The sequence below is a fragment of the Monopterus albus genome, unplaced genomic scaffold (genome assembly GCF_001952655.1).
Source record: "Monopterus albus unplaced genomic scaffold, M_albus_1.0 scaffold2.1, whole genome shotgun sequence".
NCBI lineage: Eukaryota > Metazoa > Chordata > Actinopteri > Synbranchiformes > Synbranchidae > Monopterus > Monopterus albus.
Window position 1 is genome coordinate 8685684 of NW_018127882.1, and position 14790 is coordinate 8700473.

General features: G+C 43.0%; 1 protein-coding gene and 1 long non-coding RNA gene across 16 annotated transcripts in view; one reads left to right on the forward strand and one right to left on the reverse strand.

Moving 5' to 3' along the window:
• LOC109956032 (uncharacterized) overlaps positions 1 to 1520 on the forward strand; it is a 16625-nt gene extending 15105 nt beyond the window's left edge. For both annotated transcript variants that reach the window (XR_002274368.1, XR_002274366.1), the window contains exons 3-5: positions 422 to 575; positions 779 to 884; positions 1428 to 1520. This is a non-coding gene — a long non-coding RNA (uncharacterized LOC109956032). The remainder of the gene's footprint in view (positions 1 to 421; positions 576 to 778; positions 885 to 1427) is intronic.
• Positions 1521 to 3575: 2055 nt separating this feature from the next.
• The window catches only part of LOC109955936 (protocadherin gamma-A11-like), a 61446-nt gene continuing 50231 nt past the window's right edge, over positions 3576 to 14790 (reverse strand). For 9 of the 14 annotated variants that reach the window (XM_020592658.1, XM_020592666.1, XM_020592708.1 and 6 more), the window contains 4 exons: positions 10197 to 10255; positions 9209 to 9262; positions 6975 to 7072; positions 3576 to 4289 (listed from right to left, as the gene is read on the reverse strand). In XM_020592658.1, the coding sequence (XP_020448314.1) occupies positions 4006 to 4289; positions 6975 to 7072; positions 9209 to 9262; positions 10197 to 10255 (495 nt within the window). In that variant the 3' untranslated portion in view covers positions 3576 to 4005. The remainder of the gene's footprint in view (positions 4290 to 6974; positions 7073 to 9208; positions 9263 to 10196; positions 10256 to 14790) is intronic. The other 5 variants (XM_020592681.1, XM_020592673.1, XM_020592635.1 and 2 more) reach the window with 3 other exon arrangements.

A 14790-nucleotide genomic window follows, 5' to 3' on the forward strand; every position in this document is an offset into this window, starting at 1 on the left:
GGCATGTAAAGGGGGGCCGTAAAAGAAAGGCATGTTCATTCTGTCCGGTCTCCCTGGCAGGAAGTGGATGCCACAGTGGGACAGTGAGGACAGCAGGAGTCTGTGTGAAACACAGGATGACAAACATCAGCTGACAAAGTAATTTCTAGGGCCATTATAAAGCCTAGTACACAGTGTGCATGAGTAATGCTTCACTTTCCTTTGATTGTTGCCCGGAATGAGAAAAGCTCTCAAACACAGGCTCGTATTGCTGCTCTCCAGTGAATCATACTGGGACAAACCCACAGTGTGTTATTACATCTGACGCACCACTTGTGTCTGTGAGTGGGATATTCTTCGCTCAGCTTAACCACGTTTCCTCCTCCCGTCTTTCCCTGTTGCCAGGTTTGACTAATGGCTGAATACGTTTGTCTCCCTGCAGGTCATTCAGCTCGGCCAGGCCCTGAGCAGAGCCAATAATGGACACTGCATAGATTCCTAATGAAGATGTGGAGACCAGAGAAAAGCATCCAGCACAGGGGATGACAGTTGCCATAGCAACCACATAACGCAGTGAGAGGAGGCGGCCATTTTGGGTATGTGAATCTGCAGGGTTTGATGTGGGAACGCTGCTGTGTGATTAACCGGATTGCTGAGATCTTATTTGATCTAAAAGAAGGAATGTTTAAAACCAAAATAAATATTTAGTTTGAAAATGATCAGGTGGGGGTTTTAAATGAATGAAAACCTCTTTATTCAGGTCTGCTGATGTTTTTCTTGTTTAATCTTTCCATTCCAGAGCTCCTCTATCAGCTGGCCTTTAAATGGATTCATGAGCATCAGCCACATCATCTCCATTCCTTCAGCTCCTCGGTCCTTTCTTCCATCCCCCAACATCTGCAGCGGTAAGCCTTTTATTTTGCTTAGTGATGTCTCCCATGGGCTATTTATAGGGATGTATGTTATTGTGTAAGACCTTGTGAAAGGCACAAAGAGCCTGAGCAGGCTCCCATGTTCTCTCCAGGCCTTGAGAGGAAAGATAAAGAACTCGAGTCTGATTCTAGACGAGGAGACAGGGAGTTTGAGCAGAACAACTTACATAAACATAGACATGTTTTACTCTTCCCTAATGCTCTGTTATTAGTCTGTTATCTATATTGAGACATGGCAGATGTCACAAAATCTAAGGTCGAGTATTGTGCAAGATGGGGGTGTTTTTTTTTTTTGTTTCTGTTTAGACCTTTCGGTAACTGCTTGAGCAAAAGGTTTGAAGGCAGATTGCTGTGCCAATGACATACCTGCATGAGCTGCATAATATCTGCACAAATAATACAAGAAACTTGCTTCTTTCACCAAGTTTTCATGATCAAAATGAAAGTTATATAAAATACTCTACAAATGCAAAGTGTATTTTAATTTGAAACAACACTGACTCATCTGCCTCACAGCCACACATGAGATGGACCAGAGGCAGGAGCAAAGCTTCACTGAGACCGCTGCAGTCCTGCGCACACTGACCAGAAGCCCCACCGCTAACACCTGCCTCTGGTGAGTTTCAGCAGTGTGCACGATAAAGAAAGTTAACTTACTAGAAAGCAGCTACCTATTTTAGTATAAATACACTGTAATAAATAATAAATAGAAAAACTGTAATACAAACAAATGACAGAGCCAGTTTTGTTTTTATGATTTCAGAATCTTTTTATTTGAAATGTCAGTGTCCAAGAGAAAATAAAACGGCAATATAAATATTAGCATAAAAATAAGAGTAACACAGGATTATAGCGTGGGGGCTAAGCATTTGATAAGAAAGATAATACAGCAGGATAGAGTAGTATTAATTCAGCAGCGGAACAGACATACACATATATAATATTTATAATCATTTGTTCATATGGACAGAAAGAGAATGAGTGGCATTCTTTCACAAATGCACAAGATAAAATCACTGCAAAAGAACATTAAGAGGTTACAGGAGGATAGAAACATTTCCAGATTTTTTTTTGTTTGTTTCTTTACAGGATGATAAAAGATAGTGAGAAAATGAACACAAAAATATGCGCAACACATATCACAAGTTAACTAGTCTACGTGTTTCACTTTACTTATCTAAAGTTAGCTTTAATTCATTTATTTACACTGAAGAGTTAGTTGGCTTTCATGGTGCTTAGTTACTACATTGCAACACAAACTGCTGAAGAACATCTCAGATTTTTATTCATTGATTTTTTTTTCAAACTCTGGTTTTCTTATTTTTCTTGAAAAACAAAATGCAACACATTCCAGTAGCAAGCCACGCCCTGTGTAGAGGGACTTTATTTTGAAAATGTTGGACGTGGTCCCTGCTATACAAACAGCTGGCTCATACCATTGACAGGACTTGTGTTTATTTACAGTGGGGAAGAGCCTCAAGGGGCTGGGGAGTGGAGGGGAGAGGTGACGGGTAGGGAGGCTGAGGTTTCCCATTGATTTTAGTGGTGGAGTGGCATCTCCCTGCCAACAGGGGCAGCTGTGCTTGGCTCTGTGGATCTCTACCTCCATCAGTGCAGTAGAGAAGGTTAAGGAGGTGGGTGGGTCAACAGTGGCTCTTCTGTACATTCAGTGGGTGGAGCCAAGGTTGATTCCCACCCCCTGGTTCATGTAAAGGTGCCACCTCAGGCTTTGTACCCCTCACCACAACCCCTCCGTTCCCCCTGACCCAGCATGCAAGCTGCCGTTTTCTCCTACAGCTGTATCTGGAAAGGTGGACAGTAAAGACTTCATATCTTATACAGACAATTCTTTTATGCTACTGAATCATTATCTCCCAAAGAAATAAAACCATGTTACTGTGTTACATCAACAGGTTTCTTCAACACTTCAGGATAGGGAGAAGAAAAATACTCTGTCAAGACCAGAGAGCTCTGCAAAGTGTCTAGAAACACCAAAGCACGTAGGTTTACCACATCTATGTGTTTCTCTAAAGACTGAAGTGATTACTACCCCTACGTCATCTTATCTTCAGAATACAAACTGTGCATTTCTCTTTGTTTGAGTCTCAATGCGGGGCAGTGAATGAGGGAAGGACGGGAGCTGGGTGTGGAGGGGGGGCAGCGGAGGGTGCAGGACATGCTGGCACCCAGCTGGAGGTGTTGGGCCACAAGCCAGTCCCTGCTGCTCTACCACCTGCATAGACAGCATGGCTCATGACTCTCTGACACACTCCCCTGCCACTGCCAGCCCTTCCTCTGCCTCTGGACGCATGCTCAGGTCATACAAAATATCAGGAGGTTAAAATCTTATCTTTTAAACTATGATTACAAAGTATTTTTCACTGTGTGTCAAGTAAATGCTACCTGTGCATTCTATTGACCTGCTTGGAGGGAGGATGATAGACTCAGGACATCCTCCTCTTTGCTTTTGCAATGCATAGTTTGCAACTCTAAACTATATTATATGTGGTCTGAACCTTAAAGAGCATGCAGAAGAGTTTGTAATACCTGTCAGACAGCAGCCTTATAGCCTTTACAATGCCGCAAGGCTGGCCCTATATAGGAATTTAATGGATGGCAGCTAGCGTACTTTACAGTAACTTTCCTCCTCCGGGAAAAAAAAAATCCAACATGAAAGACCTTAGCGGTACATCTCTGAATACATCAGCCTTGTCATCCCAGCAAGGTTACTTACACTGACTCTTTCATTTTACTAGGAAAAAAAAGAAATAAAGGAAAAACTAAATAAAATCAGAGTAACCCCTCATCCCCTGCCAAACATATCTACCAACAAAGGTTGGATAAGTAATACTAGACCTTCAGTACAGCACAGGTTATCAGCACCAGCTGCAGCCTCCAACACATTCAGATTCTTCTAGAGATCCGTTCAAAGAACCATCAGCATCATCCGTGTGACCTGCTGTCGTTATTTTGACTGTGGCTAGCATAAGGAATAACAGAGCAGTAAGATACCTATTGGGAGGGGGTGGGGGGTTGAACTTCTCATCAGAGCAGGCCGGGTCCATCGTTCTTCCACCTCTCTCTCCATCTGCACCTACTTCTTCTCCTTCTTGGTGGACTTCTTCTTGGAGGCAGGGGTCTGGGCGGCCTTGGGGGGCTCGGGCTGGGCCGAGGCCTGGGGCGGGGGCAGGGCCTGCTGGGTGGCCTGCTGGGCCGTGGCCTGCTGCTGCTGGGGGTTGGAGGTGAGGGTGGCTGTGCTGCCAGGGATGTAGACATTCTGGCGGTAGTCAGGCACGTGCTGCAGAGTGAACTGGGGGCTGTAGCGCGTGCTGAGGCCCATGGTGCCGGGTCCCAGGGTGGCCGTAGCCTCGCTCACTTCTAGGGAGAAGAGAGACAGAGTGGGGGAATGAGGGGTGAAGAGGGAGAAGAGAGAGGGATGAAACGTGTTAGAGAAGATCCTGAAGCTTTTAGTAAGTATGACAGTGATGAAAGGACAACAGGGCATAAAAGGAGATTAAAACTGTTACTTTACAAACTTCTAAAGGATGAGGTGTTTGATTAAAGGGAGAAAACATTTAGTAGAAGAAATAAAACTGGCAGAAGAGTTCGTTACAAAATGGCTGATTGTGTAACAGATGTTTAACAGGAATGATGAAACTGCCTCCCCAGCATTCTCCTGTGTGTTTCAGGTTTTCTATCATGCATGCCGTGAGTCTGTGTGCGCGTGACGAAGCTGACAGCTCATGATGCTCCTACAGCGCCTGCATTGCAGAGCCAGACACACACACTCTCCCTCCCTGCTCCTGTAAGTCCTCTCAGCCTATAGAAACATGCACATAAAAACTGTCCTGCTAACTGCACTGGCTTCCAACGAGCCACACTGATTATACTGAAAACCTTTTTTAATCGTCTTTCTGTTCTCACACAGGTCTTTAACTGATTGACTTTAACACAGGAGAAAATCTACAAACAGTGACATTAATGGACAGACAACCTTCAGTGTTTAACCACATGCACTGTTTGTTCTGTCCTTCCTGATTGCACTAACTTTGTGCCGACAAGTAGGTTATCACACAGCCTTGTCTCTCCCTTCACGCCAATGGAAAAATTCCACCCGGCATCCATTGTCGTGTCCAAGAAGGGGGAGGGTGTGTGTGGAGCTATGATGTGTCAGTGATTAAAATAAACGTGGAAACAATGACTTGAGTCTGTTTGGAAATAAATGTTTTTCGCCACCATTTCCATGTTTGCCTATATTCAGTGTTGCGTTCAAAGCCAACTGTATGTGTATCGGGACACAAGGAGGAGGTGGGGTGTGGAATATGAGAATATTTAGATGTGCAGGAGCCTGAAGGTTGTATGTAAAGTGTGTATGTGGCCTCCTGCTTATTAAAAAACACTGTGCATGTGATCAGTGTGTACAATGGAAACAGGTCTCAGTCATGTTATTGAATGCAACACATCAACTGTAATACTGTTTGTATCAAGACCTGCAGGTGGCTACATTCACCCTCTGGACACCATGGGAATCAGCTAATAATACAAAGAGTTGTATTCATATTAAAGGATAAGGCCGCTCATTTTCTATAGTAATAATATTTCTAGAGAACAAAACCAACAAGAATTTGCCTCTACTCTACTGTGTGACAAGCTTCTTTGTTATGAAACACAGAACCCTAATATCTGTTTAAAAAGTTGGTCCAAAGGCTCAGACTTTTTTACAGCAGCTGAAGTAGGCCAAAGTCAACTGCACATGCACAAGACCTCTGGATATTTTTAACAGATGTTAAGGTCTTGTGTTTCGTAATGAGGAAACATGTCACCCAGTGCAGCAAAGTGTTCGTGTGCTGTGTTTTTAGTAATGGAGTTCGGTGGCACAGAGGAATAAGCTAATCCAGAACTGAGCAGAGGCGATTTATTGCTGGTTTTGGTCTCTGTATGGAGAGTGCTGAAAATACTGTTAATATAGAAAATGGCCATCCCATTTGTGAACCCCCTGGCCAGTAACATCAACAAGCTGGAGTCAGGTGTCAGCACATCTGAGGTCTAATCAGTGAAACAACTGGAGTCACAGGTTACCATCTCTGTTCATGAGTGCGCCAAGAAGACGCATCATATTGTTATGGTTATTGAATCTTATTAAGTTAAGCACACTGGGCCTCATTCACTAATATGGGCTCAAACTTTCTCACCTTGCACACAAAATGACCATGTTTCATGATGTGGGCACTGGCCAATTTTACCACTGTGCATATGTTAGTAAATCAGAATCATTCTAAAAAGGATGTGGTTTGTAATTAGCATACTGTCACGCCCCATTTCTCTATATATGGAAATACATTTGCTTAGAGGTGGCTCCTGGAACAAGTAGTGAAGTTGCGAGAGAAAAGCCGGACAGTGTGTCTGATGACTAACCTGTTGTTCCAGGTAATTGTATAACTGCAGCAAAACCTGTCTGGAATGGCTGATTAGCCATACGTCACTCTCAGCAAATACATTATGTCAGCCTCTGGAGAGGCGCTCTCTTCTGAAGGAACAGGCTGCGTCATCTTCCAGCAAGGCTCCATATGCCATCTTAACACTGGCTTGGAGTTACATTTGAATCATTTATGGATCTGGTGTGCCTTTTAATAGGCTGCAGATTAACCAGGTGACTACCAGTTAACACTGTTCAGATATGGTCTGAGGCAGTTCTACATTTGTTCGCAGAGTAGAAACTAATTTTAGGTAAGAAAACTCCCGGATTTGTGTGTACATTGGTCGTATGCACAGATTTGTGGGTACGCACTGTTTGTGATTGAGGCCCATTGTGTTTGTCTATAGGAGGATCACATTACAGGACCATGTAATGTCACAGGGTTCATATCTGTAGCAGGACACGGCCGCTACATGGAAACATCAGTGTGGACAGAGTTTTATCAATGAGAGAGTCTGACTAGTTGCCCAAATAGGAATCTAAATAAAGCACCACTGCCCACACACACTGGCAGAGCTGATTAACAGACAGAAGTGGATTTAGAAAAGACAAGATGGAGGAGCAAGATGACAAGGTATAGGACTCACCGTTGGCTGCAGCCATCAGCGCCTGGAGCTGCTCAGCTTCAGTAGGGGGCTGGGGCCAGGGGCCTGTTCCCATGGCAACCTCAGGTCCTCCAGTTGCCCTGCAGCAAAAACGAGTAAAGAAAAACTGTAAATATCTGGTGATTTGTCCTCTACAGTGTGTGGATGCTTGTGTTTAGCTCACTGATTTGACAGTGGTTTAGGATGTAAAGGCAAAGCAGCTGATGGTAGAGTACACAGGCCTGAGGAGAACTCAGCAAGGATAACAAGAAGGATATGTAGTTGACAAGACAGGGTGTGTCTCAGTCAAACACACTCTCTTCAGGCATGTACAAATGTGTCTGCACACAGACACACAGCTGCAAGCGCATTTGCACATTCACACTCTCCGGTATGACCATGAGCATTGCACTGTGTAGTAAATCTGATAAATATTTAATGATTCCACCTTTAAAGGAAATAGCTGCCTGCATAGTCACACATGCAGCGCTCGGCTAAGTGAGCACCAAACATTTCCATCTGGGCAAACCTCCCCTTCAAAGGCTTATTTATTTAAAGTCTGCAATTTGCATCTGGGGGCAACAAAGGACAAAACAGACCTGCAGTCTATTACGCTCACCTACTTATTTCCATTCTTCCCCTTGTGACACCAACACATGCTTCACAACTAGCAACAACACACTTGACAACTCTGTCACAATGTTTGAATCCTGGCCCTGCTCCTGTTCCCAAAGTGCTAACAAACCTCCAGCCCAAGGTTTTCTTAGATGGTGGTTTTAGTCATGCTAGTGGTACACTGTCAGAAAAGACACTAATAAATGGAAGTGTCTCATATGAATCTAGAAACTCTCTCAACTTCCTGAACTGTGTGTATGAACGATACATTGTTTTGAGTAAAAACAAACCACCCAAATAAACACTTAGTATAGGATCATTTGCCCACAGACATAAGCAAAATGTTCTAGTGGCGTGTAAAGCTCTACAGGGACCCGACAAGACCCATCAAGGAACATGAGCACAATGAAGACCTACTGCTAACAAAGGCTAAAACAAGGAAAGCAAGACTTTATGTAGATAGACAATGTGTTATATATACGGACTGTTAAGAGGAACACTCTCCTTTCTATTTAAAACCAACAAAATAAAAGGCACTGGACAAATTGGTCTGCTCAAGGGAACAGAGAAAGTAAAGAACACAACAATGGAAGAAGTAACAAGGAATTCTATCACAAAAACTGGGCTCTGTTGAGGAGCAGGCTGCCAGATCACACTGCCAAAACTCTGTGCCAGAGACAGACTGATGAAGACAAACATGTACTTCCTGTGCCAGCCAGCCAATGAGAAACGGGTAAAAGCACGGTCAGTAAAGCCAGGGCAGCCATTTTGTGTGTCTTCACAACAGGTCAGATAAAGGGAATGCTTCATTTGTGCTAAATTGACATCTATGTACTTAACGTAGTGTCAAGTGCTTCCTGTGGTCAGGATTATTGCTTCTTGTAGGCAAAATTAGGAAATGTGGTCCAGAGGAATGTGCTCGGTTGATTACTTGTTTCTTCTGCTGCAGTCTTACATGACACAGTTTATCTCTCTTTAATCTCTAAGGAAAATTCTCCTTGTTGTTTGGCACAGAGCCTTCTAGACATTAACTTTAAACTTAATTTGAGCCCATATAGCCAGTCACATGCTGTTACTCCAATGAGGAACTGTTCAACCTCTAACAGACATTATAAAGCAATCAGTTACGTATGAGGCAACAGTGTTCACTGTCTCTATCTTGCCATCATCCAGGTGACATCACATTTAAAAAAGCCACATGTGGTGATGTTGAGCTACAACCATCACAGACATACATCAAAGGCAACACTGTATGGTAAGCCGGTCCCCTAGAAGGAGAGAAAACACGAGCTCTCAGACTCTAATGACTATATGTGGAGCACACATACAAGGCATAGCAAATCTACAAAACACTGCACACAAACTTAAAAGTGCCACAGTCCTTTCTACGCCACAGCAGGCATTGTGGCCTATGCACATTGATCAACAAACCCCATCAAACTTTCAGGGAGACTAACAGAAGCTATGGGTTAGGTACATCTACACACAGTACAGCACTTGACTGTAGTGCACTACCTGACAGAGTGTAGCCTCTCTCTGGCCTTATCAGCCGAACCGTGACAAAACTGATCAGCTGCTAAGGACAGAAAGGGACCGTACAGTGTCTACTTCTAAATTAGTACCTTGTCCCACTCTTCGGCGTCCATCGTATGTGTGTACCGTATGGCATGTGGGGACTAAAAACACAACAAGTTATACAGTCTGACAGAACCATTGTGTACTTGACTAAATGTTGAAAAAAGAAAAACAAGGAAAATACCAAAATATTGTGCTCTAGCTCTGAGTGGAAAAGATGTTGTCTCTGTCATATCCATTTAAAATGCCAGAGATGGGAAGTTAGTTTTCTTTTTCTTGACCACTAACGGGAATTACGTCCAATGTTTCCACAATCCCAGTGGTATTCACATATTTTGGTGGCTTGTGCTTCTGTGTCCAACATTTTCCTGATTTGGCTCAACAGAACCTTTTGCCCCAGCTGGTATGTAACAGAGAAGCCTCGACTCAAAGAGGGTGTTGTGCAATCACTGTTGTGAAAACTGTTATCACACGCACTCCATTTTAGCAACACGCGCTCGTGAAAGCACACAGCTGCAATTCATCTATTGTCAATAACCTGCAAGCCACTGACAAAAATTTTACTTCAGTCAGTAGAACCAGAAAATGAAGGGAGAGCAGGAGGGATGCATGTGCTCTCCCATCCCCCCACTAGCTCTGGCCCCCTGTTTCTCATCAGTAGTACTGAGTGATGGTGCACAGGCTCAGAGAGTGCAGAGAGGAGGGGAAGGGGGTGGAAGCTGCAGCAGCCATTTTATAAAGCAGCCTGGAAAGAGGCAGAGATGCTCATCCAGGAATCTGAATTCACTGAGCAGGATCATGCAACAAAATGAAACCATCAATGGTGGTTGCTTTATGATTTCTATGGCATCAGTACTATAAAATTTGTGGTGTAGGAGTTCTTATGGCTACAGCGCTCACCACCGCTCCCTCTGTTTTATTTCTCATCCTTCACTGCTCTGTCTTTACAATGCAACTGCCTGGTGCAGCACAACCACATGTCCTTGACATTACTGGGCATTTTATCAGTGTGTGGGAGTGTGTCAGTTTACTCACCCACTAGGTCCAGGTCTCTGTCCCTGTGTGAAGCGCCAGTCATTGTTGGGGGTTTTTTGCTGTGAAGAGAACAGAACATACAACATGAAGTGAGAGTTTCATTACACCAACAGTGAGTTTCGGAGATGAACCATTTGGTTTATAAGATGTAAGACATCTGTGTGTGATTGTGTGTTTATCCATGTGAATCCTTTTGTGTGCCTGTGTGGGAACTAGACAACATTCTCCGTTTTTCAGAGTGGATCAACAACAGGTTGCAGATGGCAACAAATGTGTGTATGCTCAGGCATCCATGTTGCTCCAAGAGCTGCAGAGCATAAAGTGCTGCAGTAGAGTGCACACACACACAAACTGGGATGCTGCTTTTTAAAGGGGACTCAGACTGAGCATCACAAAGAGAACTACATGATCACATAGGTGAACAATCAGCTATGTAACAGTCAAATGCAGCCAGAAATGGACTCAGATGTCCAAAGCACTTGCCTCTGAAAGAGATCCCCTCACTGGACATACAACGATTAGTCTACAATACAGAGTTTAACAGACAAGTGAACAAAAGAATGCAGGCAAAGCAAAACTATAACTTGCACTGACAGACTAGTTCAGTTCCCACACTGCTAACTGAGTAAGTACAGAGCTTCTATGAAGAGTCCTGTTAATCCAGTTTGTTATGTTGATTATGTAGATAAGGCTACAGTGGTGACTAAGCAGTGATAAAAGCCTCCCTCATCTCTATATATCACTCTCTATTAATTCTTCAAGCCCATTGCACTCATGTCCATCACTACCTCACTGGCCATGTCACCATGTCTTTTCCATCTCTCTAGCGCTTTCCCTCTCTCCCAGGCTCTCTTGTTGTGCAGTGATGCAGTGAATAGACTCTTGGCTTGGCTCCAGATTCTGCCGCCTAATCGACACAAGAGCTTCAAGAGAGAGGAAGGCCAGCAGGATGGTGTGCTGCATTATTAAAAAAGCTGTTCTCCCTGAGGGAATGATGGGAAGAGGCAAGAGGGCAAGGAGAAAACAAAGAGAAAATCCCTAAGAAATACCTAAACAAAAAGAAGAGTATTGTGTGATAAATTGGTGACTATCATCATCTACTAAAATACAGTTAAATGAGGAACAATGCACTAATGAATGGTGACTTAATGATTGCATGAGAACAATAATTGGGTGTGCACAGGCTGTTAAAAAGTGAAATGGGGAATTGAGTTCAGTATCCATGACAAAACAAGTGACTGCCACCCCATGAAAAGGGAATTACAATGAAAGAAACTTAAATAGGGGAGTGCGAGGATGTAGCATAGTTACCTACTTTACATATAAGGTATTTAGTATTAAGTGAAAATAGCTGCCAATGGATTATGTTTCAATGGTGTTTACAACAGGACCCATTGACCTTGGTGGTCACAAGTCTGCTTGGTTATGTCCTCACAACAAACTGCAATACCAGAGCTCTTAAACTGTTCCTTTTCAGACATAAAACCACAGTGGATGAGGAAGAGCTCATCCTCAAGGTCAATGTTTAGAGTCTAAAAAGGACTCGGATGTGTATATGTGTGTAAATCTGTCTGAGTTTTGGTAGCCGAAGAAAAAGATGGGCACTGAGTAGAAGCAAACATCCACAGAGAGGCCCAGCATTCCAGCTGTGTGACGCATCCTCACCGCACACATTGACACACTTCTCATTTCATTTCAGGTCAGATCCCACTGCAGACTGTGCTGGAATATCGGGCCCACTGCTGATGTGCTATGTGATGTTACAGTATGATTGTGGCTTCATTATGGATGGTCTGGCTGTGTGTTCATCAGACTTTCAAATACTCATCCAAACCACAGACAGTTAAGATGGTTTAACGATTATCACGGAGGTCAAATCCCAATCCAGGTTTAGTCTAATTGACTAACTCCAATTATCCGAGCAGATTTGGCTATGGTTGGTTGTTTATGACAAAGTCTCTGAAGTCAGTTCGTCACCTATGATGAAACCAAGGTATTCAAAATGCACAAATTCTTTTCTAAGAATACAAGTTAAATTTAACGGTAGAAGAGAGAGACAGAAGGTTAGCCAGACTACCTGGCCATATCTGGGCAATGTAGACAGATGAGGGGATTACAATTCTTTGGGCTTTAACTCTCATGCATCAGAAAAACTTTCACACTAACCTGGAAGATTTCAACACTGTCTCTGTTTCTCTTATAACTTGAAGCTGAAAGCTGACTCCATCCAGCATGTTTGTAAGCACGAGTGTTAGCTTTGCTAAAATATCTGGTTTACTATACCTATCACGATACACACATGTTGGTGTACAAAGGGAAATCAATATATCACTCTTTTCTTTCTCTGTGAACAATACAGGACGTGCACACACTTCATTCACACATTCAAATCTACCTGGTTCTCTTTGTGGAAGATCCAGTTTCCTAACATGCACACAAATTATATTTGGTGTTAAAAGAACTGTGACTGCAATGCACCTGGTGCTCTGCCTGGAAAGAGGAAGTTATGTTCTGTGGCTTTGGTAATCTTTAGCACACAAACACACACACTACACCATACAACCTTCAGCACATAGAGTGCTACACATTCACCCCCTCCAAATACAGTGTTTTTTTAGCACTACGTATTGATCATGCTTGTGGAAACCAGGACGTTTAACCTCTAAAATGCTGGATCCATTACACTGAAGTCATTATAAGGGCAAAGCTTAGCACGGACACAAGAGAAAAGCACAGTGTGCGGTGCTTGATTTTAATATTCCTCTTCCTTAAACAAACATCATGACTCAGCTGACAAAACCCCTGAGGATAGCTCCACTGCATGAGCCAGTTTGTCTCAGCTACATCATCCATAAAACATCATCCCTTATAAACTCCCAAAGACTGAAAAGCCAGCTCATTGTCATAGGAATATTCCGATCATGAGAAAAGTGATAAACTGAAAACATGAAAAAGGCAAAGACTTAGACAAAGACATGAATATGAAATGGCATATTCCTGAATTTAAAAGCTTCCTTGATACTGCAAACATTGTTCTTGAAGGCAAATACTTTCATGTTATAGTCCAACTGGAACCAAAGGTCTTTAATTTATTTACCAATGCTTCTGAGAAAAACCTTCACTAGTATTTTTCCTATACTTTGTGTTTGCACATGGTTACACAGAGTGTACCAGAAGAGTACAATGCAAATGAATAGTAGATACAAAAAAAGGGCAGTGGAAAAATCACTAATGCCCCAGGGTCCTGCTAAAATTACACAGTACTGGAGGGCTCCTCATGCCTGATGCTTCACACAATCACACACACGCACATAAACACCCACAGTGATGGCTGCTGTTCTAAAGCCATTATTCCCTCCTCCGTCTGTCACTGTGGCACACGTGCGTAAGGCTATTTTCCTTTCCTTTATCTATCCTTCTATTTCTTTTCCTCTGTTGTCCTCATTGCACACGTGTCACTAGAGCAGGGAGACAGATGGTACCCTGCTGAGCTCAGAAGCAACCCAATTCAGCACAGAGTCTGTGTCATGAGATAATGAAGAATTTCATAGATATTAAGCAGGCACAGAAGGTAAACATCCAAAATACCACAGAAACAATAACAACTTTCAGTCATCAGCTCTACAATAAACTTGAAACAAACAGAATGAATCCTGAAGTTGCATGGATTAAGAAGAAAACCACTGCTCTCCCCATTAAATTCCACAAAAAATCTTAATCCTGGTAAGAGCACTGTCAGCCGTTTTCTATCCCTGATAGTGCTTCCTTTGCATTAAACCACTAAATGGGCTGTCTGTGAATTCTGGCTAGCCTTCCTTTGCTCTCTGGGTGCACAGAAAGGGGGATCTGTGCATGAAAATTAGACATGGTTGCACACACAGCTAGAACTGCCTCACTCCTGTTAAATGAATCCTGGAACCAATCACCAGACGTTTAGTGGACAACAGGAAGAGGGGTTCACACCACTGACCCCATGAATTCCTGTTTTTCAGCTACTGCTTTATTCTCTGGCTCTCCCCCCAGCCCTTTTACCCCTGCCCCCATCTCTCTCTCTGTCATCCTGTTCCCCTCTGCCTCCCAGCCACTCCAATGAGCCAGCACTGCAAGACCTATTTTCATCTGTTTGTCTCCTCCTCTCCATCTGTTAGAAGCACTTATCTTTTCCCCAATTCTTTGGCCATTTCTTCAACTATTTTCAACTATCTTCTTTCAGCCTCACTTTGTCTTTATCTGTAGCTTTCCTATTTGCCAATTTAGTTACTGGAAGTGACAGATTAAAACCACATTTGTCTTCACTCTATGCAAATGTGAAAGAACAAAACTCTAAATGCTTTCCACCAAAAACAAGTGGGGCTTCAGACAAAATACTGCAGAGGTATGTGATGGAGGAAATTTATGTCATCACTCTACTGTAAGGTGTCAAAGCATCAAAACTATGCTACCAACCTATTACCTTTACAGATGAACCATTACAATATCAAAACAACCTATTAAATACATTTTAGATACTTATAAATCTTCAAAACTCAGACATCCACACTAATGGTCTCATCCCATCATGGTATTTTTCACCAGTGCAATGCTTGCTCTCCCA